Here is a 27,859-nt window from a genome sequence, read left to right on the forward strand (position 1 = left end):
AAATTTAAAAACATACTGGTTTGCAATAAATATACTGTCTGGAACAATCTGTGTAAGTGTTGTAAACAATATATGGATGTTCTGTAACCTGTCCTGATACAGCGCACCTCCTTCCCCTTCCCCCCACCTGTTAGGAAAGGTGGTGCTACAGATAATTACCTCTATCACCTCCCACCCTTGTGTAATCTGAATAGCTCAGAAAAGACCAATGTTTTTTCCACAGAATCAGACTTTTATTTGTCAGATTTTCAGGTTTAGCAGTTAGAATAAAATAGATAATACATATATCTACAGTCCTTGCTGCTCAGCTTCAGTTTATACTGAGTAAAGCTCTGCATCATTAGTTAACTTAAAATATCAGAGACCTTGACTTGCTTAGGGTCTATTAATAAATGTAACTACTTAACTACCCCCTTAATTTTAGGAGATTACCAACTATTTCATCCTTCAGCAGGTTCTGCTGAAGAGAGCAGGTAGTCTTGGACCCAGTCACTTGCTGGGCTAAGGCTGATCTGAGCCCTGGAGAAGAAAAAGACAGGTTCGAGACGAACAGGTAACAGTGGGGCTTCTTACATGTGCAGGACACCAGAACTCATCTGCTTCATCACAGGGAGGGGGGGGGGGGTGCTGGCTCGGGTGTCGTCCTCAAGTGTTAATGGTTCTGCTTTTGCCGGCCCCCTGAGCAAAGCATGAATATGTAAGAAGCTCATGCATAGTCAAGCAGTGGAACAGATGGGGTCGTTTCTCCATTTCAGACTCCTGGCCCCCCTTTCCATTTGTACTCCACACAAATCTGCTGAGTTTTTAGGGGGGGGGGGGTCGAATAATTTTGGAAGCCACTGTACATACATATCCTACCAACTACCAAAAAAGACTGCAAATGTATCACTCAGTGATGGTCCAAATTGTTTTCAAAGGGTTATGCACACTTGGTGGCAGCTAGTATCCAATGCTACCATAAAAGTTTTATTGCCATGTATGGTCTCTATTTCAACTTATTTAAATATATCAGTAAACATAAGGCTGACAGCACTCCTGAAATGGCCATAAGATACTTCAAGGGTTGGGGGGTTAGCAGTCACTTGGACCATTTTACCCTCATTACAAAATATTATAGGGAAACCATCTCTGCAATGTCATGTTTGCCTTAAATCCAGTACACAGTATATAGAGACCAGGATCTTAAAGAGGAACTACAGACACAATTTCATTTTGTAAAACTAAGATCTTCACATTTTCCAAAGGACTAATTCTCAAACATAACCACTCAGCTTACTCAATAAAAATCTACTTCTTTACTACACAGTAAGAAAAAATTAGGACTTATAATTCTTTTGATGAGCTAGAATCATTAGGCATTGCTTTCCTATTTCCTAATGATACCATATCCTAAAAAAATGATCCAGAGCTAGAATCGACCGGTTAGCTATTTTGGAAGAGAATAAGGTCCAAGGACTCTGATATTCAGTCATAAAGTGGCTAGTAAAGTTAGCCAGTTATAGCTATCAAGCTAACTTAATGGGGATATTTAGCAGCGCAGCCGCACCACTAAATATCCACAGCTATCCTAAAGTTAGCCGGTTATGTCAAACCGGCTAACTTCAGGACAGCACTATGGGCTGACTAGAGTTAGCCACATAGATTAAGCAGGTAACTCCAAATATCGGAGTTAGGAGCATAACTTACGTGGCTAACTCTGCGCCACCCTAAAACGCCTCCCACCCCTGGAACACCTTCAACTTGTGCTCCTAATTTCTAGGCGCACAACTCGGAGGTTCTCAGGAGAAAACCAGTTAGGGAGCTAAGATGTGTGTGTGTGTGTGTGTGGGAGGGGTGGGGGTTAATTGTTTGTCAGCCATGGAGGGCCCTTCATGGACACAGGAGGGTGGGGATCAAGCTGATGTGTTGCCAGTAACTCACATGTATCATCAGCCATGGCAAAATCACTTTTAATGTGCTATTCACTAAAGAGTTTATGCTTCTTACTCTATAGGATGTTGAAAACACTGCAATATTTCATATTAAATATGCTACAATAATGTGCATTTATGGATGTTTTTAACATGTTTAATTACATAAGCCTCTTTGCTTAAGACTGACCAACACATAGCAGAAGAAACAGACAAAGTGCCATGGTAAATAAATTTAAATTTCTACGTACATGAAATCATTTGTTTTCCCTTCTTCAACTGTTTTGTCTATTGGCTCCAAAAAGAAAATACCATTAGGGTCGTCATTTGCTTCAATAATAACTACTGCTCTCTTGGATGCATATACCACTGTGTCACCTGAAATACAACATTTTTTTTTAAATAAATACAGAAGAGCACTGGATCATGAATAAATAGGTCCTGTTACAATTTCTATTACTTTACATTATAGTCACATAGGGCACTATTTAAAATTTGCTAGTTAGAGCCATACTCTTAAAAAACAAAACAAAAAAAAAAAGCTACTTATCAGGATATATATTGTGTCCATCACATTTAGGCTTGCTGTATTCTACAGCAGTTATGACCGATTCCAGTCCTTTGAAACCATAAACTGACTTTTAGAGTAAGCAAAAACATGCCAATCTACAGTAGCTCATCATTTATCCTGAATGGTTGGGACTGATGCTATTTTGAATAGTAGATTTTTCCAAGTAATGTTTAAAAAATATACGGAGAAACAATGGCTGCTCAAAGATAAAAACATTTTTAGTGCCACCAGCAAAATAATAAAAGATAGCAGAAAGCTACATTTATTTATTTAGTTTATATACCTTCATTCCAAATGAAGATCACAACGATTTAGAAGAATAGCGTTCATATTTACACTCACATACACATAACACAGGGTATTCTGGATTCCTGGCAAGGTGTCAGTCTGTCACCAATCAATCATCTATTGAACATGTTGCCATGTAGCAGGCAACCACACTGCCAATCAGCATCTCAAAGGCCCAGTACAACATGCCCAGAAGTTTGGGTTTTTTTGTTTGAAACTAAGGACTGGCACCAGTACGAGGATTTTGTTTAGAGCAGGTGGAGGCTTGGACTTCAAGGCTGGCATGCCATCTTTCAAAACAATGATGCCTCAGAAACAAAGGAGAATAGTTTACAATCCAGAGAAGCAGGGGAGTCTCCGTCTCTAAGCCATACCAGCTGCATTATAGCACATCAAAATAGCCAGTCTGTGAGCGGGCAATGGTTAAGGAGACTTTGCATCTTTACTCCTTGATCCACTGACTAAAGAAAGGCAGTATAGTAGGCTGCATGGTAGAAGGCAGAATTTTCGTCTTTCCTCCTTGCATCTTTGCTGCATTTTTGTGTGTAAAAACATGGCCTCTGTTAACATAGTCCCTGACACAGGCACACCTTCACTGTGATGGTCCAAATCAAAATTCTGAGGCCCATTAAAGAGCCTCTCATTATGAAAATTCAGAGTCTTGTCTTTCTGTTCTCTTACATCACAGATTGTTTGCCCAACACCAATGTTCTTGCTGGAGTTTAATAATACTTTGGCCCATAAGTTTAAGCAGCTCCACTTTCTGCTGAATGGATAGCAGATACCCCTCCCTTTTCACTCCTGGACTATTTTGATTTTCCACACTTGGATCTTAATTTTGTTGCGCTTCCCAGCTGTGCTGGTGCCACTACTGGGCCTGCTCACCTGGCGCGACTGTCTACCAGCTCCTCTCGACCGTGGCATCCACGAGTGTCCCCAGGCCCATCGGGGCCTTCCACCTTGCAACGCTCCTCGCCGGGGCTTGGCATCCTCCTCAGCATGGCATCGGGACTTGGCATCCTCCTCAGCATCGCGGCGGGGCTCGGCGTCCTCCGTGGTGCCTGATTCTGACATCACCTGAGCCCTGTATAAATGCAGCGCTCAGATACTAGCTCATTGCCTTGGCAATTGGGTCGTACACTCCGGTGTTCTCTAGTTTGCCTGTTCTAGTGTCTCCTGTTCCAGCGTCTCCTGTTCCTTCGTCTCTCCATTCCTGGTAGTACCCTTCAGACTGATCTCACGGTACTGACCTTTGCTTGCTCTTGACCTTGTCTGACTGCCGCCTGGACTCGAGCTCTGCCTGTTCATTGACCACGTCTGACCGCTGCCTGGAACCGACCTCTGCCTGTTCACTGACCTCGTCTGACCGCTGCCTGGAACTTGACCTTTGCCTGATCTGACTACTCCCGGATTGACTTCAGGTACTGACCCCTGCTTCGGCTGACCATTCTGGACTGATACCCTGGCCTTGATCCTCGTTATCCACTCGGACACTCTCTTCTGGCCTCCTGTGACCTCTGGACATTCTTGCTTGGACATAGACCATGCACCCGTGTTCATGGTGGGCACTCCTCTGCACTTCCTCTCTAGGAGATCCTGCGAGGCCCACCTAAGACCAGGCGGCCCGGGTAACCAAGGACTCAACCTGAGGGAACCCCAGGTTGCTATTGGCGAAACTCCAGCTAGCCTCTGTCTCCTTCTGTGCTCCGCCTCCCGGTGGCAGGCGCTCTCTGGGTCTGACCAGAGGGCCGTATCAATCCTGCACAGGCCAAGGGTCCACCTCCAGTGCAACAAATATTTCTTCTGAGCTCACTACTGCCAGAAACTCTGGGAACAGGACAAGTGCAAGGATGCTAATCTGCCAAGGCTGCATTTGCACAGGAAAGGTTGCAAAAAATTAAAGTCCTTTAGCATCTTTTCAATCAGGTTCTTCACTGCCAGAAATGCTGGAACCAGGAGAGGAAAAATATCTGCTGTGGTGACATCAGCCAGAAAACAGAATCCATCTGGAGAATACTAACAATACAGTAACCATCCAATTCACCATATATCTATATTGAGACTATGTTCCAAATATACCAAAAATTTGAGAAATGAATTCATAGTGACGTCATTACTGATACATTGAATCACAACAGCGGAGTGTCACAGATGCCAATCAGGTTTCATCCAACTGTATACTCATTGGTTTCTTAACACTTATTATTTTGTGGTTTGTATATTGCAATTAAAACAAGCTTAACTTCAAGATAAGTTTTTACACATCTTCAAAGTTCTGCGACCCGACACTGCTCCAGTGTTTTGTAGGTCTGCATCAGGGACAAATGGAAAAAATGTTACTCGTGATGGGCTCAACAATTCGCTGAAAGCAATGTGAAACATTGTTATACTATTTTGCCACAAATGTAAAATTATAAGACCTACACCAAGCAAGATATATCTAGAGTCCTCTATGCCAAAGCTCCATATTAACACAGCTCAACATATAACATCAATGTCACTACAACATGGTTCTTACTGAATGCTGTTTTGTGTTGCAAATGTCAATGTCTCTGTGCGGTCAAGGACAGTCAAATGGAACTGATGCCATTTTTAAAGATTAAATGGTGGGAAAAAACTGATAACAGATCCTAGGCCAAAGTGCATATCATAATTAAAAGTCCAAAGCTAAAAAGTGGTATACCACTCAATGCTCTCAGTGAGACTGTGTGGAATGACAGTGTTAAGGTATCCCACAGAACATACTCAGATTGTTCCATTATTAATGTTATTTATGTGACCCAAAGTTTGTGGCAGCTGGTTTATATTGGACGCACAAGTCACAGTATTCGCACACACATCTAAGAGAACATTGGATTTGGATCAACAATCAGACGGTTAATACACCAATGGTGAAACATTCTATGGATGCTCATCATTCATTTATTGATCTATGGTGGACAGTATTACAAGTCATTCAGACATCAGGTAGAGGCAGGTATATTACAGCAATACTAAATAATCAAGAACAAAGATTGATTTTTTAATTAAACACAGTCATTCCACATGGTCTCAATGAGGACAGTGAGTGGTATACCACCGTTTAGCTTTGGGATTTTCATTACAATATGTACTTTGACCTAGATCTATCACCACTTGTTTCCTGCCATTAGTCCTTTAAAATGATGTCTGTGCCATTTGACTGTCCTTGAACGCACAGGGACGCTGACATTTTCAACATAAAGAGCATTCATCAGTAAGAACCATGTTATTGTAATGACATTGATGTCAAATGTTGAGGTGTGCTACTATGGATCTTTGGAAAAGAGGACTCTAGAAATATCTTGCTTGGAATATCTCTTACTAATTTTATTAATTGTGTCAGAATAGTACTACAATATTTCACATTGCCTTCAGCGAGTTGTTGAGACCATCATGAGTAACACTTTTTCAATTCGCCCCGATGCAGACCTACGAAACACCGGAACAGTGTCGGGCGGCAGAACTTTGAAGATGTGCAAACACTCATCTTGAAGTTAAGTTTATTTTAATTGCAATATAAAAACTTCAAAAAATAATAAGCATTCGGAGACCAATGATTATAATGTCAGGCCTGAACAGCACCTGTGACTCAGTGTCTCAATAATGAGGTCACTATGAATTAATTTTTCAAATTTGTTGGTGTATCTGGAACATAGTCTCAACATATATATATGGTGAATTGGATGGTTACTGTGGCATATCAGCAGCAAATGGCTGAAAATGAGAGAGATGCAGATTTATTATGTCCAGGCACGACACAAATTCTGGATAATAAGTTTTCCAGAGAAAAAAACACAGCCTAGGAACAGAAACATTTTTCCTGATAATGAGAGTTTCTGGTTAATACATCTTCAGATAAATGGTGCCCTACTGTACAGGGATGGCCATTTTTAAAGCCCCTTCTGTGGGTGAAAAATATTTGACCTGTGGAAATCAGGGCTTAAAACAGTGCCCAGCCTTTTACCTATGGAATGAAGGGCTGGCCCCAGACGTTGGAGACTGAAATCACACACGTTTGTTTGGTTATTCAATATTTGATTACTGAAAACTATGCACGTGGTTTCTGATAGAAAAATTACCCACAAACAATGTAAGCACAAATCTCTGCAGATAATTTTTACTTAGGCAATAACAAAAGCAAAACTACTCATGTAGTTTTTGTCGGAGGAGTGATAACAGAACATCACCCTCCAGATCAGAAGGCAAGGGGTTAACTTTCCCGTAGCTGATATCACCTGATCCTGTATGAGAGGGGTGGGTCTGCAAGAGTTTTTAGATAGGATGTAACCTGTACTAATGAGTTTAGCTTCTCTCTTCCTTCCTGCCTATTGTGCTTTTCACACCAGCACCATCACCTGTACAGGGCACTGCAACTGTATATAAAGGAATGAACTTTCAAAGGAGTTATGCATGCAAAAGTAGCTTATATCATAGCAATTTTCAAAATCCTATTTATGTGCATAAAACCCAGTTTTGAAAGCTACCCCTTTTAATGTATATCGTTTTCTATTCCAGTTTCCCAAGTAAAGAATTTGTTCATGCTGGCACACTTGGAGTCATTTCTGCCTCTCAGTAAGTGTTTCTCCTGGAGTTGTGGAGGGGTGTCCACTGAGCACACTCGGTTCTGACCCTGATCAAGCAGTCTGGGTCAAACAGTAACCAAAGAAGGAAAAAAATTCTATTAGTTTTCTTTTCATTATTGCTGCAAACCCTGCGGCTTAAAATTATCCACAAGTTTTCCATGTCATGACTATTCATTATAATAATGTGTTTGCCCACTTCAAAGCATAGAAATAAAGATCAAGAACGTCAGTCAAGAAATGTATTAAGTTATTCTAATCCAATAAAAATGTATCACCTAATATTATTTTGTTGACATTAATTTCCATACTCATATAGTCAAACTATGCTGTAAAATCCATGAGAAGGCCTAGAATGCAAGCCTTGAACAGTTTCATTTCCACCGAAAAGGGCTAAAGAATTGTCTTTGCACCACTACAGTAATGCAAGCCACTGGAAAACTTACACACTTTCAAGTTAATTTTCAACAACTGTCTGAGTGCCCAACTTAGCCAGCCAATTTTTAGACAGATAAAGCAAGCTGCCAAACCTCGCCGGCTAGATTTTCTGCTGAATATCATCCTAAATCTAGCCACCTTGAATAAGGGCAGTCTCTAAACTTAGCCAGTTAGAGATGAAAATCAGTGCTAGGTGGCTACATCCTCCGTCATCCATCCCAGGCCAACAGCCCCTGCATCCCCTCCCTCCTGCTCCAGTACACAAAATGCCAAGGGGCCAACAAGTCCTCATATCCCCCCCTCCCCCAACCCCACCCCACCCAATTTGCAGAAATAAAATCGCCAATTCCCATCCACAGGTCAAACCTCTCTGTTAGCTCCGTGAATGCCTCCCAAAAATTTCCCACAGCCCAGCTGGCAGGAGAACACAGGCTTCTCCACCCTCCTGGCATGGCGTCCAGTGTTGCTCTGATAATGAAGCTGTTCTCAGAACAACCTCAGCCAGGAGGAAGGAAGCCTAGGCTGCGGTAAATTTTGAGGGGTTATTGGGAAACTGTTAGGGGGCTTTGGCTCTGGGATAAGAAGGGGCAAGTCTTTTCCCTTGAAATAATGTGGAATTAGATCTATTGAAAATAATAAATAAGAATCTTTATTTATTGAATAAAAACCTGGGACTAGTTTTAGTATATTTTAGTGTTTAGAATAATGTTTACTGCCATATAACTACAACCAAAAAATATTAGAATCTGAATGTACAATTAGTTTTTTTTTAAGTGTACCTTTATGAAAATCCCAGCTTTTAATGAACATAAGAAATATTAATGGATATTGTCCTCTTTTTTTTGTCGCTGACTAGAGTTAGTGGCTGTTAGGAGTATCAGAACGCCTGTTTGGTTTGGGGAAGCTCAAGCCAATGAAGCTTAAACCTCACACTATGTCCCCCTTTCCCGCCACTGATCTCTCTCCTCCCTGCCCCCACACTCCCTCCTCTCTCTCCCCACCTTCACCCCCCTTCTTTATCATTCTAACCCCACCCTCTCCTCACATGGCTTACTCCCTCTCTCTCCTCACCCTCTGCTCTTACCACTACTACCCCTTCAATCTCTTCTTTTCTCCCTACTTCTATCCACCTCACCCCCCCACTGATCAGCAGCAGAAAGAGGAGATCAGTGGTGCTCAAATCACATAGTTTTCTTCCTCTTCCACCTGCTGCTTTAAACAGCACAGCTGTACAGTATACTGTGCAGCTCAAAGCAGCAATCAGATCCAGAGCTGCAGAGGAGGAGGCGGCAGCTGAAGCACCACTGCTCTCCTTCTCCTGTCACCAACAGCTGCTGCCTGCCTGATCTGGCCCCAGATATCCTGCAGTGATTCTGTGGGAAGGTCCAGGTTTTGGTCAGGCCATAGCCCCCATGACACCATTCTGACGCCTATGGTTGCTGTGGACTAGAGTTGTCCAACTCCAGTTCTCTAGACCCACCAAGAGATGTAGTTTGCAGGATGTCAACAGTAAATAATGATGAAATACATGCATCTACATAAGCTCTAATGAAAATAAAGGGGGCAATAATCAGTCTTCATGGGTTACTGCAAACCCCAGGGGTAATTTTTACCTGTGGGGTTTGCAGGAATAATGAAGGCAAAACTATGCAAGTAGTTTTCCTTTCATTATTGCTTAAGGAAAATTACAGAGATTTGCTCTTTTTTTTCTCTGCAGTTTATTCTTCCATCGGAAAGAAAGCACATAGTTTTAAATAATCAGAACTCCACACGTTATTCCAATCCCCACCCTCTCTCTCTGCTCTCAGGACTCCCCTCTTCAGTATGCACATTGCTGATCAACGCAGGTACTTTTACCCACAGACCAGGTTGGACAAAATTCTAACTCCTGATTTCTGTGGATCAAAAGTTTTTACACCTGCAGAAAGGACTTTTAATATTGTCTTCAGGTAGTAAAGGCGCTGTTTATCTGAAAATCTGTTAACCAGAAATTCTCATTTTCCATACCTCCACATTTATTAATTCGGTGGGGAGAAGGGGATGCAGATGCACATGGGAGAATGGAATGGGGAGAGGAAGAAGGTTGATTAGTTCTGGCTGTCTAGATTTAGGACTAACACAGCCACATATATATATGACCAAGTGTAAACAAAAATGCAGCTAGCACTGAAGCTCAGAACTAGCTGCCTAACTTTCTTTCCCTGACCTAACCCCACCTCCAGGCCCACCCAGATTTTGGCTGGTTAACTTCTAGCCACCTAGTGAAGCCTAGGACATTATATTTAGCATCTAAGCCTGATCAGTATTTAAAGGCTTTGATTTAGCCGGCTAAGTCATTACTTAGCTGGCTAGATCCTTTTGAAAACTGATCTCTGAACCTCCTAAGGTTAGTTGGTATTAGAAATTGCTCCCTGGCAAGATCTGGGTGCAAAAAAATGCACCCAGATGCACCCAGAAAAATATAAAAAGGAGGTAGGAGACAGAAGGGGAAGCTCTACACACCAGTAAGATTAAAGCCAGATAAAAGCAGGCAAGGTCAGAAGCACCTTTGATAAAAAGTTACTATAGCACCTTAGCAAGCCTTCCAGATCAGTTGGCACTTATTTCACAGTAATGGATGTGCACTATTCCATTCGAGGACAGTTAGCTATAGTATAGTGCATACAAGCCTATATACTATGGCCTAGGTTTATCATTTTGCTATAAATATAGCAGAAGTAGCACCTGTGATTAAAAATATGGGCATGGTTAGGCAAATTGCCGAATTACAGCATCACATGGTATGTTATCGCATATTATTTGATTTTAATGCACACGGTATATTATCATGGGTCGTAACGCAAGAGAGCGAAAGAACACTTTAATAAGGTAAATAGGACGCTCTATATAAGTAGCACTGTAGATGGGTACATTCAACTCAGGGTGGGTTTGGGGGGATGGTGTTACATGCACAGTCAGATGAATTAACTGCAAATTTGATATGACTGATGAATTTTTATTATTTAAATCAATGAAAGGTACAACAAGAGGAGTTGATTTGTACAATGCAGTGCATTGAAAAATGACCCTATAATTTTTTGATGAGGAGGCAAAAGAAATCTTTCTATGTGCTATATTACCAGGGCACAAATCAGATATGGGGAAATTTCCTAACCCATTGAATAATTATCCTGCTGTTTAAACATCTTTCCCTTTGGCAGTTTCAAGAACAAGGGTCTATAATTTAAAGGGTTGTTTCTCAATCTATGCTTATGGCCAAACTCTTTTGAAACTAAGGCCCATTTATTCCATGAATAACACACTCTCTACAGTCAAAATTCTTGGCATCATGCTTGACAATCAACTAAACTTCAAGAAACACATCAACAACCTAATAAAAGGCGGATTTTACAAACTCCAAATCCTAAGAAAGCTCAAGCCACTGCTATACCCACAAGACTTTCGAACAGTTGTATAGGCTCTTCTCTAAACTTGACTACTGCAATGCCCTACTACTAGGTCTCCCAGCCTCAAACCCATTCAACTACTCCAAAACGCTGCGGCCAGAGCCCTCAGAAACAGCAAGAGATCAGACCACATCACACCCATCCTCAAAGACCTACACTGGCTTCCAATCCCTCAGCGAATACAGTACAAAACTCTAACCATCATTCACAAAATCCTCCACAACAAAACCAACTGGCTACCCACCCCCCTTCTCCTCCATACTCCCAGATGGAATCTTCGCTCCTCAAACTCTGGCCTCCTACAAACGACACCCCCTAAAGCCACTCAATGGATATCAACAAGGGAACGAACATTTTCATTTGCCGGCCCCATCCTATGGAACAAACTTCCCACAGAACTAAGAAGAGATTCATCCACCCAATCGTTCAAGAAAAATCTTAACACATGGTTATTCCGCAAAGCTTTTCCAACAACACACGTGAACCAACCCCAAACCAGGCCCTAACCTTGCAGTCAGGGTAAACACCATCCTCCACCACCACACCAATAAATTTATCCCTCCACTCAATAGACACTATGCTCCCCTTAATACATTTTTCCTCTCCATCACGATCCATTCAACATAAGTCCCTTATTACTGTGTCTGATACAACATATATCTAATGTTAATTATTGTTATTCTAATGTTATTCTAATGTTAATTATTGTTTTTCTATTATTTATGCTGTCTATTCCTCTATTAATACTGATTATTGCCATTATTAGCACTTTTTTTTTTACTCATGTTACTACTATAACATCATGTTACATTCCTCTAATCGTTTTTTGTACCTGACAAAAGGAAATGCCTTTCTCCCCGCACCTTCAAGTTATATGTAAACCGATGTGATATGTAAATCAAACACGGTATATAAAAACAAACAAATAAATAAGATAAATGAACACTATGTTAACATTATACTGTACTTTAGAGTACACATATAGACAGAATCAATAATGAAGCGATTTGGCATAGAATAGGTTTACAATCTGTCCTACAATATATCAGACAACAATTTATGAGGTATAGCCACTTTTTAACAATGCCCTGGTATAAGCTGCCCCAAAAAAGTTTATACACAATGACTACATGGATGGAAAGCCAGAAGATGACCACATAGAAGATAGGTTGATAACATGGACAAATCGAACCAACATTGAATAGACATTGTAGAAACAATTATCAAACACTTGTAACTCAATGGGTAGAACTGGATGAAGCTGATAACTATATTTTAGCAATTTGTTGTTTTTGATTAGTAATCACTGTGTCAAAAAACATCAGTTAAATGAAAGGCACAATGAAGTACATTGAAGTAATGGCACAAAATAAAAGGAATCCTGAACAATAGGACAATGAAAATAACAATAGTCAGTTTGAACAAACAATTCTTCTGACCTGTGGCATTAAAAAGGACAATGTAAAAGGGTTCATCAGTTTCAGGCACATTATCATCATTGATTAGCACCGATATATTTTGGACTTTTTCTCCCACATCAAACAAAATGGTAGACCCTTTGCTACTGGGAATAAAGTCCCCATCTTCAGCAGTGGCACCTCCATCCACAGTCGCATACATCACAGTGGATGCAAAATCAGTGGATCCATTCCTCATAACTGTGAATTTAGCAATTTTGCCTTCCTGAATCCTTACAGTCAAAGGATCTGTAACATAAAATAATTCATAACAATATTTTAAGTTTACTGTTTCAGAGAATTTAAACATTTTGCATAATAGATCACACTTTCAGAATGGCTTCTCTGGGAGTTGCAACTAATATAAAACACCTCCAGATTTCACCTCCAGTAAGGGTTAAACAGGAAAATATTGCTCATGTTCTCTTGCAAATAAACAAAAAACCAAAGAAAATGTTGATAAAGAAAGAAACATTGAAAAATGTAGTTTTGTAATGCTACCAGAAGGAATCCATAAAGATAAACATAGCAACCATGCATTTTATTAAGCAAGTTATGCATTGAAAGGATATTTTTAAAGCATGATTTCATACCATTATAGAGGGATCAACTTAATGTGAGCATTTTCCATACAATTTACCTCCATTTCTAACACTAAGTATACAAAACTACTTAATAGAAAGGAGAAACCTGCAAAGTAAATTGGATCATCATTCCTTGTAATTTGCAGTCTTGAGCTGATGCGAGTTCCCATTCTGGCTCCCCCAGTGGTATTGAGCAGTGTGATGGTGAATGTTTCCATGTCTTCGGGGATCTGTGTTGCATAACATGGAGAAAATCTAGGTCATGCACACAGCCTTTTTTTCTTTACAAGGCTAAAGGAGTTAAACGTTTTCATAATCCAAGCTAACATCCGAGAGAACCTGTAAGGCGTTGTGTCCAAGTGAATTTAGAAACTATGGTCTAACCAAAATGTATAGAAAAGTGTTCAAATGGCTGGGATAAATTCTCAACTCAGTCAATTGCTTGAGCATTCATTTTACCCATTTCTAAAAATAGATTTGCTGAAGGGAATTGGTAAAGGATTCTAGACCCTCTTACCTCTGAGCCATGGATCCATATTAATCTCAAGTAAGAAGTGACTGAAATCTTTACTATGTGAAATGAGTTGGAAGTTTCAGTCTGGTTCCCAGTGACTAGTTGTTCATATCACAAAACCCTCTGTCACAATATGGGGCTAACAGGTACCATTTTTGGAACTTGTGCTCCTACCACATGACAGGTAGGTCATGTGGCAGGAGGTCGCTCCGGGATGTCTTATAGGAAGCTGTTTGCAAGCTGGCCAAAAGTTCCGGTTGGGTCCAGCGGGGGTCCCGGAGCGACCTCCTGCCACATGACCTACCTGTCACGTGGTAGGAGCACAAGATGGCGCCGTGACCATGTGACAGGGGCTGACCAATGGCACGGGCAGCCCCTGTGACACAGGCTATCGGCGCCGTGAGGAAATCGCAAAGGAGTGCAGGGATGGCTTCCTGACTCCCCGCTGGACCACCAGGGAGTTTTGGTAAGTCTTGGGGGGGGATTAAGGAGTGTGGGGGGGGGGGTTTAAATTTTTATTTAGGGAACCGGGAAACGTATGGACAGATCCACAACTTATGGATTTCTCCATACTTCCATATTGAACGGAATCGACCCTCACCTTCAACGTATCAACGTTTCACCGAAAACTTTTTGCCTGCACATCCCTATCTGCTGCAGCTAAATGAAGGACTTGCATTTTAAGTGCTGTCAATCTGCTATGTCTCACAATCATTAAAATGGCATGAAAAAAAAAGGTCTCATCTCCCAGTTCCATGACCAATTATGCGATTGCCTTGTTTCCCAAATACATCACCCTCATGTCTTGTCCGAGGGTGATGTATTTCAGCTCAGTTTTACATTATCTAGCAACTGGCTCCTTCCGTAGAGGCGTTTATTCTTTATTCCATTTTATGGCCTTCCACCCTCACAGGCTCTAGGTGGATAACAGCCATACGGCACATACATGTCTGGCATTTGTCTCCATATGTAAACACTTCTTTTCTGCAGGCCATGCTTGCAGCTGGTTTCCCTGAAGTGAGCGGGAGAGGAGAGAGGTAGCAAACAGCTTCCTATAAGACATCTCGCTTCCCTAATGTTATGGTTGCATTCACGTAAACTCAGTTCCTCCAAAGAGTCCAGGAGCCACTGGAACCACAAGCATTACCTACAGTGAACTTTCAGATATGCTTTACTACTTATTAGGGATGTGAATCGGGCTTCGAACGATTGAAAATATCGTTGATATTTTCAAAATAGTCAGAAATTGGAGGCTCCCCCGAAACGATAGGAAAACACCACGATATTGATCGTGGGGGTTCTCTTATCGTTTTGGGGGAGGGCGGGAAAAATGGCACACAAAAATAACCCCATAACCCACCCCGACCCTTTAAAACTAATCCCTTTGCTTCCCCACCCCCCGACCCCTCCAAAAACATTTTACAGGTACCTGGTGGTACAGTGGGGTTCCCAGGAGCGATCTCCCGCTCCCGGGCCGTCGGCTGCCACTAATCAAAATGGCGCCGATGGCCCTTTGCCCTTACCATGTGACAGGGTATCCGTGCCATTGGCCGGCCCCTGTCATATGGAGGGAGCATTGGATGGCCGGCGCCATTTTTAAAGATGGTGCCGGCCATCCAGTACTCCCTCCATGTGACAGGGGCCGGCCAATGGCACGGATACCCTGTCACATGGTAAGGGCAAAGGACCATCGGCGCCATTTTGATTAGTGGCAGCCGACGGCCCGGGAGCGGGAGATCGCTCCCGGGACCCCCACTGGACCACCAAGTACCTGTAAAATGTTTTTTGGGGGGGAAGCAAAGGGATTCGTTTTAAAGGGTCGGGGTGGGTTTTTTGTTTATAGGCTCGGGCGCAGCCGATAAACAAAACCATGATCGGGCCCGATGAAAAAAAAACCACATGTGAATCGGAACCGATTCCAATTCATATCTCTACTACTTATGGTTATGGGAGGCCAAGTTTCTGCCATAATACCAATATATTAAAGCAGTGCCCCTGTAGGAGAACATGTGCTTGAGATCCTGGAGATAGCATTCTACTGGATAAGTGATGAAACCAATGAGCATTTCAATGGTGCTAGACATATCTTCTCATAGCCTCCAGTATTTCATGGGGTGCCACTTTGTTTCTGAGATTACAGGTAATGGTTATCCTCTGTTGGCCTGACTGCTAAATTTATTCCTCCACCCCTCCAAAAATATGCATCTACTTTTGAGGTTTATAAAATAGCATGGACACAAGACAAGGTACCTATGTGCCTATGTTACATTTATGCACGTATCCCCTTTGAAATTTACCATGCGATTTCAGTTACATTCATGTGTTACAAAATATACCCACTTCCGCATATAAATCAGGGTTTTACGTGAGCAAGTTATATATTTTTTTTGCAAGTTAAATATATGCGCATGTTTATAAAATAGGTAGAGAAAGTATACAGGTATACACATGCACATATAGTGGAGGTAGATATAAATGTCTTTTATAATCTGTATGTATCTGATATGCACAGGTTATATAATACTGTCGAAGATCTCCGTGCACCCATATACATGCATATATGGGGCTGAGCTGAATTGTTTGAAAGCTATGCTCCCTGTGTCCAGGTCTGATTTATTTCTCATAACGGATTGTCTTTTTAAATAAAGTTTCTTTTTGTCTAGATCTTTCTATCTCTTCCCCTCACCACATAGAGAAATTGACCATGCATGCTGTAAACCTTTACCTCATCTGGTAGGGAATAAATGGTGATATTTTTTGAGAATTCTTGGTCGCCAAAGGGAATGGTGCCTTGGACTGGAAAGACGTCATTGGTAAACCCTGGATTAACAACCCAGGTTACACTGACATTGCCAAAACGGCCCATGTTTCTTATAACTCCAAAGCTAGCTGCAAAAACAGCAGAATACATTTCAACTCCAAAAACATCAAGAATCAAATGATTAGTTCACCACAATAAAAATAAAGGGAAAATGGTGGGGGCAAGGGGGTATTAGGTTGGAGGCACACAAGAAAAATTAAAACAGAAATGGTGCTTGTAAAAAAGACCAGGAAATTAAGAGAAAAAGCAAACAATAAGAAGAAGTTATCAAAGGCAGTTCCAAAAAATACCATGGGCCAGATTCACTAAGGGATAGATTTTAAGAAGTGTGCGCGCTACCCGGCGTGCACACATGTATGCCCGATTGTGTAACATGCGCGCACATGTTATAAAATCGGGGGTCAAGAAGCTCCGAAATCGGAGCAGTCTCGGAGGGAACTTCCCTACCCACCCCACTCCCACCTTCCCTTCCCCTACCTCCCCTGCCCTTTCCCCCCTACCTTTTTCTTTTTTTAACTTCTGTTTTAAAACTTACTTCAGCCCTGGGGTTGAAGTAAGTTGCACGCACCAGCGAACTGCTGACGCGCGATCCCCAGCACAGCGGCAAACGGCCACCGTGTCAGAGGCCTCTGACCCTGCCCCCAGACCACTCCACCCATGCCCCGCCCCCAGACTGCCCCTTTAGTAAAGCCCCGGGACTTAGACGTGTCGCCGGGCCTTTTGAAAATAGGCCCGGCGCGCGTAAGCCGATTTACGCACGTAGAGCTTTTAAAATCCAGCCCTAAGGCTTTTTTTTTCTGTTCTGTCTCTCTAGAAAAACACCTTAATGAATTACATTCCAGGAGGCATTACAAGTGTGTTGCTTGTTTGGGTGTACTCCCCTTTATCATGCTTATCACAGCCTGCACTCAGGAGATAAAGGAGATAAAATCCTCATTGCACTTGGTGCATAGGCTCTATCAGTTGATGTGATTAACAGATTTTTGGTAAAAGTCTTACAAAACACTTTTTAAATGAATGAAGTATTAATCTGAAATGAAACATCACATTTCAGCTGGAAGCAAGTGTACACTACTTTGGGTCTGAGTTACGATAGCCACCACGGGGCTTCTGATGTGGCTGGTCTGAATCTAGGAACCTGCTTCCCATGGACTTACACAAACATGGCCCCTATCTGGCCCTCATAATACCACCTCTCTACCGTATACACTGGAGAAACTCAAAACGGTCAAGCTGGCCCTCGGAAGTTGAGAGGAGAAGCTGAGATGCAAAAAATGAAAGAAAAATGAATCCATTCCCAGTGGGTTGGAGGGTATACAAAAAGCAAAATACTCCCCCAGCAAGTTGTATTTGTTTTCTTCTGTTAAGAAACAAGAATGGCTATTAGCCGAGGAATGAAATTTGTAAAACAGCCCAATCACCGAAACCTTCAGGTGCCAATATTAAAGTTTTCACCTACACTAAAACATTTTTATTTTCTGTTCACTACTATATTTCAGTTTCCTTACAAACACAAATTCAGGCAGGAAAGTTTCTTTTATTTCTTTATCTCTTTCTGGATTGTATTTCAAGCTTGACTGTCTTAGTAATACTTTCTCTTTCCTTGTTTCTCTTTATGGCCCAGATTATAGAAAGACACATGAACACCAAGATAAGACCACTGTGCACTGGAAAACACTCTTAGAGCAACTCAGTTTCCATCAGACATTTTAATGTGCTTCACCCAAAGCAATACAATTGTCATCAGAATTTCTGGTCTGGAGTGTCGGTGTTTGTGTGGACAGTTGTGAGCTCATGATTACACTTAGATGGGGCCCGGTCAAAGGTGGTCTACAGCTGCTGTCAGCCGGCCCCCACAGTCAGATGCAGATGTCATGAAGCAGGTCCCCCCCATGCAGGCTCTCTCAGCCCCTCTTGATCCAATTGGTTTGTCTTCTAGAAATGCATCTATTTCCCTATTTTTTCAAATCACAGCAGTTTCTATTGCACATGGGAGTGTGTCTCACTGACGGGCCGATACAGTAAAGTCCATGGGAGAGCGGGCGTTTGCCCACTCTCCTGTGCGCGCGATTCAGTATTCAAATTAGGGCCGGCGGTAAAAAGAGGTAAAGAGAGGCGCTAGGGACACTAGCTTGTCCCTAGCGCCTCTTTTTGGACAGGAGCGGCGACTATCAGCGCGTTTGACAGCCGACGCTCAATTTTGCCGGCGTCTGTTCTCAAACCCGCTGACAGCCACGGGTTCGGAAACCGGACGCCGGCAAAATTGAGCATCCAGTTTTCAACCCGCGAGCCCATTTTAAATTTTTTTTTTTTAACTTTTTGTAACTTTCGGGACCTCCGACTTAATATCGCCATGATATTAAGTCAGAGGGTGCACAGAAAAGCAGTCTTTACTGCTTTTTTGTGCACTTTCCCGGTGCCCAGAGAAATTAGCACCTACCTTTGGGTAGGTGCTAATTACTGAAAGTAAAATGTGCGGCTTGGCTACACATTTTCCTTTCTGAATCACTCGGGAATACCTAATAGGGCCGTCAACATGCAATTGCATGTTGCGGGAGCTATTAGGTTCGGTCGAAAACGCGCGTCCAATCCACCGGAGCGCGCAAGAGGGTGCGCATTTGTGCAACTTGCGCGCGCTGAGCCCGGCGCGCGCTGCCCATTCCCTCCAAGGCCGCTCTGAAATCGGAGTGGCCTCGGAGGGAACTTTCCTTCCACCCCCCGTACCTTCCCCTCCCTAACCCACCCCCACGGCCCTATCTAACCCCCCCCTACCTTTATCGCACAAGTTACGCTTGCTCAAAGCAGGCGTAACTTGCGCGCGCCAATGACCCGCTGCCGCGCCATCACCCGACCCGGGGGCTGGTCCGGAGGCCTAGGTCACGCCCCCCGGAATGCCCCCGGGCCGGCACTACGCACCCCAGAACACCCCAAATGTCGCGCCGCCCCCCCAACACGCCCCCGACACGCCTCCCTAGCAAAGCCCCGGGACTTACGCACGACCCGGAGCTTGCGCGCGCAGGGGTTTTTTTTTTTTTTTTTTTTTTTTTTAAGGGTTACGCGCTTAACTTAAATGCGTAACCTTTTTAAAATCCGGCCCACTATTTATTTATTTATTTATTTTATTTAACTTTTTTATATACCAACATTCAAGACTGTGGTCCCATCATGCTGGTTCACAAGAAACAGGGGTGTAATTATAAAAAACTTTACCATTTAAACAATAGTGCAGAAAAGCAGTTACATATAACAAGGAAAACAATAACTTGGAATGAGAAGGGAAATGAAGATCAGATAGTTATATATATGTATAAATAACATTGTAAGAGGTGGCTATTAACTCTAATACTAGCGGAGCGTGTTGAATGAAGGGAGTTAGATGGAGTTGGAGTTAGGAAAGGCCTGCGTGAACAGCCAGGTTTTGAGTCTTTTCTTGAATGTTGAGATGTTGGGTTCCATTCTAAGATCCGGGGGAATGGAGTTCCATAATGTTGGACCGGCTGTGGAGAATGCCCAATCTCTAAGCGTGATGTGTCTGGTAGTCTTGGCTGGAGGTACTTGAAGTGATCCTATTATGGTTCGGACACTAAGTAAGAGGAACCAAATAAAGCCGTATTTAATTTAAAAAAAAAAAAAAAAAAGTTTTTTAAAACAAAAATTCTGGGCGCCCAATACACACATAAGATACACGGTCCAGGCCGGTAGTGGGAGAAAACGGATGCCTGTAGATTGAGCATCCGTTTTCCCAACGTGCTTGACAGCCACCTCTCCTGTGCTCCTCCTGATGCCGAGGAGGCGCTAGAGATGCACATTTAACCCTAGCGCCTCCTTTTTAGCAGAAGTCCTCATTTAAATATTGAATCGCGCGCCCAGGAGAGGTGGCTGGGTGCGCATTAGGAAAACCGGCACGCAACACTGAGCGCCTGTTTTCTGCGCGCAGTTATTGCATCGGCCCTATCTTCTTCCTTCCTTAATCTCGGCCTCCCCATCTACTCCTTTTCTTTTATTCTTATAGCGATTGCTTTGGGGACAAAGAATTAGCTTCTTTTTCTTTTACCAATTAATTAAATTGGCCCCCATCTTCAATGAAACTCCACTTTCAATGAAACTCACTGGCTCATTTTATACAGACTCTTAAGAAGCCTCATTCCTTACGCCTTTGCCCAATTTAAAAAAAGCTTACCATTTATGCAATTAATCTCACTCATAACTAGTGCCCCCGATTTCCTGCAGCAAATTTTTCAAGATTCTGCAGCAAGAGTTAGCTAATTCTGGAAAGGTTTTAAAACTTCTGTGGCAAATGTGCATATTTTTACATATATTTGCATTTTTATTAATGTACATTTTTATTTTACTTTTTAAAAATAAAGTCCTTTTCTGACAGTTCTGTGCCCAGTTAATTTATTTGGCTTTGGGGGGTTTTTTTGCGGGGGGAAGGGATTTTAGTGATGGTACTGGAAAGGAAAAGGATAAAAAAAAAGGGGAATCAGAAAGACAAGGGGGCAGAGGGGATTTTAGAGAAGGAATCTCAGGCAGGGGAGGTAGAATAATAGAGGACAGAGGAAAGTGGGGTATATAGGGGTGCAGGAGGGAAGAGAAGATGGGGGAACTCAGGGATCTGAGGGAAAGGGAATGAGAGGAGAAGGCAAGCAGATTAAGGAGAAGGAGGAGAAAGAGGGGATCCTGGATTGAGGAAATGGATCTAGGATCAGGAGAGAGAGGGATGATTCAATGACACCTCTCCTCTCAACAGCGATCACCTCTCTCTTCATTCACAGCCCCTCCCTCCGATCACCTTGTTCTCTTTGCATCCCTTCCTCTGATCCCCTCACTTATACCCCAGAGCTCCTACAATCTCCTCACTCACTCTTGCCCCAATCCTTTCACTCACTCTCCATCCTCTCTCCTCTGATTCCCTCACGCACTCTTGCCACATCTCCTCTTCCTCCTCTCCACACCCCTATGACCTTCTCATTCACTTTCCCTTCCTCTGCACCTTCTCCAATCCCCTCATTCACGCTTACCCCATCCCCACATTTTTCCCCCATCTTTTCACCCTCCCTCTCCCCGCACTCCCTCCAATCCTCTCATTCACTCCCCCTCCTGCACACGTCGATCCTCTCATACACTGCTGTCATCACCACCACCATCCATCCCTTCACTCTTGTCCCCACCCCATCCTCTTCTCCCCCTCTGATCCAATAGCAGGAAGAGGATTAAGGCAGCAGAAGCACGTCAGACAACTTCCTCTTCTCTTGCTGCTGGAGACCGACTGCAGCTTTCAACTGTGCAGCTGAGCAATCAAGCAGATATTTGAAAGCTGCAGTCAGGCTCCCCTGGCACGAGAGAAGGAGGCAGTCAGAAGTGCTCTTGTGTTTTAATCATCTTCCTGCATGTGGGTGGGGAGGGGGAACACGACAGGGACTTAGATTATTACCGGTAGGCCCCTGCAGCAAAAGAGAAGTCGGAAGCCTGAAGTGCTGTGGCCGCTCTAATCAAGGCCAGTGCAAGGGGATTAGGCGCCCCCCCACCACCCTCGATCACAGCCCCGACTCCTACCTCTCATGAGCGGCAGTGGGAAAGAGGAGTGGAGATTCGAATCCCCACTTCTCTTTGCCGCCGCCGCTCACACCCCCCCTAATGGTTGGCACCCCAGTCCCAGGCCTAGCTCACCTAGTGCTTCCGCCGGCCCTGGCTCTAATCCTCTTCCGGGAGGGGGTAGGGAGCGACAGACTGTTGCTGGCAGGGTCTCCGTTCTCCTGCAGCAATTTTGCAGAGATGGGCAAAATCCCCAGGAAGAGGTGGATTTTGCAGCTCATTCTACGGCCTCAGAATCGTGGGAAACGGGGGACTCTACTCATAACATAAGAACATGCCATACTGGTTCAGACCAAGGGTCCATCAAGCCCAGCATCCTGTTTCCAACAGTGGCCAATCCAGGCCATAAGAACCTGGCAAGTACCCAAAAACTAAGTCTATTCCATGTTACTGTGGCTAGTAATAGCAGTGGCTATTCTCTAAGTCAACTTAATTAATAGCAGGTAATGGACTTCTCCTCCAAGAACTTATCCAATCCTTTTTTAAACCCAGATACACTAACTGCACTAACCACATCCTCTGGCAACAAATTCCAGAGTTTAATTGTGCATTGAGTGAAAAAGAACTTTCTCCGATTAGTTTTAAATGTGCCACATGCTAACTTCATGGAGTGCCCCCTAGTCCTTCTATTATCTACTTTAATTCTTCTTAGCTACAGCCTTGGTAGCGCATGTTATAAAATCGGGAATACATGTGTGTGCGCCGGGTAGCGCGTGCACGTGTACACCCGTGCGCACGTTTTAAAATCTATCCCATAACTTTGAGGGATTTTTTGGTTAGAAAAGCAATAAACAAATACCATTAAATTAAAAAAACAAAAACATTCCTACCACTTTTCCTCCTTTTAGCTTATGCGTCTCCCTGAAAGTACTTCTTGTGCTCTCTGCTTTAAATTCTCTTAGGCTATTGCAGATCAAAACATTTCACAGATATGTATTTATTAGATCAGAGATAGATGAATAGCTAGATCAGTTTTCCAAGTTAAGAAGACAAGAAGGGTTATAATCAAAGGCATTCCCACGGATAAAACAGTATTTTGCCCACAGAAATAGACTCTGATTATTGCCCCGTCCCTCCCCCCAGAGGCGGGTAGAAGCACATGCATTTCTCAACAATGATTGCACTTTCATCAGCATAAGGCGGAGGGCATTCCCGGGGTGATGGGAGGGTGCAGAATGAAACAATCACTCTACTTCTCATTATCCAAAACTGTGTGTGTTTTGTTCTGAAAAATTGCCCACAAAGAAAGCAGCTGCAAATCTCTGCAGGTAATTTAGCATCGGCCAATAATCAAAGCAAAACTACCAGCATAGTTTTGCTTTATTTGTGCAAACTCCCTGGGTAAGAGCACCCATGGAATTTGTACCAACGTGGACACTTTCAGTTATTAAGTGGCTGAGGTACTCTGGCAGAGTATTAAATCAGAACTGAACTTTCAATATGCATACATACCTCAGAATAATTGGCAAGACTAAAAATGGCTATAGTGAATAATGCAAAAACGACTGAACCAGAATAGCCATCCTTTAGAGGACAGAACCTTTACTTTAACTGTTTACTTTGGGCTGTATTTTTAAACATACGCACGTGAGGTACATTTGTGCGCGTTATCTGGCGCGCACAAATGTACCCCCGATTTTATAACATGCGCGCGCAGCCTCATCACTGGGCGTCACGGGGCTTTGCATGCGTCGCCGGGCCTATGCAAAATAGGCTTGGCACGCGTAACCCTTTAAAAATCCGCCCTTTTGTATTTCCGCTAGAAGGACAAGATAAGCAGGAAGTCATCCCAAGTACATTTATTAAATTTACTGCTATGTAGCACGTAGGTGATGTTTTCAAAGTATAAGAGAATAAGAAAGAAAACAAAGATAGAAAAGATCAATAGGGCTGTACCACAGGAACTAACAGGATAGAAACACAGTGAATGTACCTATTTTTTTTAATTTTATTTCAAATTTCCAAGGATGCTGGAAGAATGTTATGACTAGAAAATTACCTGCAAAAATGTCTTCTCCTTTGGTTTCTTTTATTGTTCCTATCAGTTCATCAGTAATGAACTCGATCACTCCATGTGGATCATCATTCTTCAGAATTGTGATGTTGACTCTTATGGCAGCTCCCAGAGTGCTTGGCAATTCACTGTGGCTACTGAGGACCACTGAATAGGTTTCATCTAACTAGAACATTCAAACAAATGTAAGAAATACGTGCAGCATTCCCTGACACAGCTAGGCATTGCTTTCGGACACGTTCACTTATGAAAACTGTAGTCACTGGTTTTGCATCCTGTAAATGTATAAGGGACTATTACCACAAATACTGCAGCTCTTCCCATCTCTCATCAATGGACTGATGGGCATCATCCCACAAAGATGCTGATTAGCTTTTTGTACAGCGTAGAATGGCATTCTAAAATGCTGGATCACTTCTACTGGGATACTATAATTATAACATCTGGGAAACACGACTTTTACAGGTAAAGTAACACTATTCCCTTTTTCCATTTGTCAAAATTAAAATGCATTCCACATTCTTGTAAAGAAGACAGAGTTATTTGTGGAGGATGCATATGATGGGCAAAGAAGTTTGTATGAATAGAAAGCAGCCTGTTGGTCTTTACAGCAAACTTAAACCCCCTGGATTGATTTTGCTTTTATAACATCTCTATGTTCAGCATCTCAGTTCCCAAAAGTCTTGATAGTCCAACTCCATAATTCTATGCGACCAGATTCCTGACTGTCAGGCCAGCTGAGTGCAAGCACATCATGGAAGTGATATACCTAGACCCTGAGGCAGGGGAAGAAAAATGTAATAGCAGAGGTAATCCCTGCTGCCACTTTCAGTAGTACCAAGGCCTCCGAATTATCTTCCAGACCACAGACAGCAAATGTACACACAGTCTTTACCTGCCATTACATTCCAGGGTTTCTGTGTTCTAATTAAGATTTATAACATGAGTAGCATGTATTACACAGATGGAGGAGTAAATACATCTACAAAAAGAGCTGCACAGAAGACTCCTTGGAGTTAAGTGTTTTTCAAAACTACAAAAATAATACTGGCAATAATAAATGTGCTACACCCACAAAAGTACATAAAAATGATTTACACCCAGAATTCAGATGGAATTTTTTTTTTGTTTTAGACCCAGCTGTTTCCAGCTCAGTCAGAACAAGGACTAGGATCTGGTGCCACAAGGCTTCATTCACAACTAGCTAGGGATTTATTTTCCCCCCAGGTTTATATTCCCTCCCAACTCACTTATCCCAGAACTGCAGTGACAGTTCTCAGCCGGGGCACCTTCCAGAACCCTGCATTCACGAGCCCTAAATCCAGCCACTAGGTGTCACCATTGCACAATGACTTTGACTCCTGGGAATGGGAATGTTGCCTCCACAGCAAGATCAACCCCAGCCAAACTAGGGAGCACAGACCACTACTGACTCTCTACTGATCACTGGCCCAGGTCCTAGCTGGGGCGGTGACTGTTAGAGAGGCACCACCACATAAAGTCCCTAGGAGAGAGGATATCTTTCCTATTACTCTTGGGCAACATCTCTGGTTAGGAATGGTTGGGGCTATCTTAGTAAAGCATTTTTTATAAGTCTTTCAAGAAATCCTGATTTTTGCAATCCGAATAGGAACCCTAAGTTGAGCCCATGTGTCCATGCTATTGCTTTGTGATTTGAAAACTGTTTCACAGGTTCTTAAGGACGACTTTGTGGTTTGTGGTCTTTGGGAAGCATCAGAGTGCACAAGATTTTTCAAATTTATTTATTTATTTATAGACTTTTCTTTGCCGACATTCGTGAGGCACATCATACCGGCTTACATTGAACTGAAAGGAGGAAAATACAATGAACAGAATAACATGTCATAGTTAAACGCAAATGGTGTAAGATATAAGCATCGTAAAAACATTCTGAGATTATATATAATAACATAAAAGAACTAAACAGCTATGGAGGAAAAAGGTAGAAAGAAAGAAAGAAAGAGAAACTTTGTACAAAACTAAGAAAACTTTATCTTTAACAATGAGAAAGTGGTATAGGGGTTATGAAATGCAGCAAAGTTCCAGGGGGGGAGGGTAGGGGCACAGATGGAAAGGAGAAGAGCAAGGGGGGGAGGGGCACGGGAGGGGGGGGAGGAGGGGGGGGAGGGCAGGTAGTGGAGATTCTTAGAAAGGTCCATTTAGAAAGGTCCATTTAGGAGAAGTCTACGTATTGGTTGAGTCGGGGTATGCCTGCTTGAAGAGCCATGTTTTGACTCCTTTTTTGAATTTGTTAAGTGATGGTTCTATTCGGAGGGAAGGAATCCCTAAAATGCAAGCTGTAAGAAGCAGGGCAAAGTGAAGGACAATACCTCTGGTATGCCATCCTTCCTTGTAAGAAGGGTTATGACGATCTCATTTTCACCAGGCTTAAACTCCAGGATCCCAAGTTTTCCGTAGAATTCATCACTGTCCCTTGGTTCTATAGTGTAGCGCAGAAACTGTTTGACAAGTACACCTTTGGACCGCCGGATCCTGAGTTCAACAGACTCCCCTTCCTTGAAATAGAAAAGCAAAATTCAGTAGTTTACAGCTTAACCCACCCAACTTGGAAACTACTACTAATTGTACCAAGAAGAGAAGCAAAGCAGTGTCCTGCATTTTCTGGCACTTACTCTTATACTATAGGGGCCCCTGGTAGCAGGAGAGAACTCAAACACTCCCCCAGGATCATCATTTTCTAAAATGATTATCTCACAGCTAGTGAATCCAGATTTAAGGATCTGATTTTCCACACTGACCCTATAAGAGGGGAAAAAAAGGACAACCTTCCAGTTAGAAATCTTAAATATTATCAATGCTCATAAATCAAAGAGAGGCCAATAAGAATGACTCAAAAATAAAACTAAGAAATAGTCAATCTAAAACTCAAGGATTTTGAAAATATTTGTAACAGAGAAGTTTTCATAAAAGCTAGCAGCAATTTTTCAATCATCAACAGTGCAGTAGTCAGCCGGGTTTAAGTCAAACAATTTCTCTGGTCCTTTTTTGGTTTTGCATTTTGTTTATTAAAGTGTATTTTAACAATCCATCAAATTATACAGTATATTACTAGTCACACTACTAACCATGACAGATTTGATATACAGTCTTGGTGTGTGCTTTAAACCTACAAACCGGGTTTTCTGGAAAGGTAAACTACATTTCTTTTGTTTTCTTTCTTGCACCATGCGGTCTATGTCTGCATTCAGGGATCTAGCTCAATCTCAGTTTTTATATGTCATAAATTTGTAAGTACTCTCATATTTTCATTAAGGTCAAAACAGCAATACAAATTTGGGCTGATTTTAAATGGCCGGTGTGTGTAAAAAACACACACATTTTAGAAGTACCGAGGAAGTTGCTACTACTCCGTTGGAGAAATAAGCAACAAAATAAGACAAAAAAAAGGTAAGAGAAAGGGTTTAGGGGTGGGGAGGAGAGGAGAGGGGAAGGGGAAAGGAGGTTAGGGTAGGGGGTAAGGAAGTTCCCTCCCTGTCCGCTCCTTAATTGGAGCGGACCGGGAGGGAACTTGGGAAGGCCGGGATGCATCGCAACGCGGGATTTGCATGCAGCTTTTAAAATCTACCCCATTTTGCTTT

At 42.6% G+C, this 27,859-nt stretch overlaps 1 protein-coding gene across 1 annotated transcript in view; it reads right to left on the reverse strand.

The window, feature by feature from the left end:
* ADGRV1 (adhesion G protein-coupled receptor V1) overlaps nucleotides 1-27,859 on the reverse strand; it is a 1,128,533-nt gene that overhangs the window by 950,866 nt on the left and 149,808 nt on the right. The window contains exons 12-18 of the mRNA XM_029573357.1: nucleotides 26,894-27,020; nucleotides 26,591-26,776; nucleotides 24,225-24,405; nucleotides 16,535-16,698; nucleotides 13,402-13,525; nucleotides 12,694-12,960; nucleotides 2,162-2,288 (exon numbers count right to left, since the gene is read on the reverse strand). Coding sequence (XP_029429217.1) covers nucleotides 2,162-2,288; nucleotides 12,694-12,960; nucleotides 13,402-13,525; nucleotides 16,535-16,698; nucleotides 24,225-24,405; nucleotides 26,591-26,776; nucleotides 26,894-27,020 — 1,176 coding nt within the window. The remainder of the gene's footprint in view (nucleotides 1-2,161; nucleotides 2,289-12,693; nucleotides 12,961-13,401; nucleotides 13,526-16,534; nucleotides 16,699-24,224; nucleotides 24,406-26,590; nucleotides 26,777-26,893; nucleotides 27,021-27,859) is intronic.

The sequence above is a fragment of the Rhinatrema bivittatum genome, chromosome 1, assembly GCF_901001135.1.
Source record: "Rhinatrema bivittatum chromosome 1, aRhiBiv1.1, whole genome shotgun sequence".
Lineage (NCBI taxonomy): Eukaryota > Metazoa > Chordata > Amphibia > Gymnophiona > Rhinatrematidae > Rhinatrema > Rhinatrema bivittatum.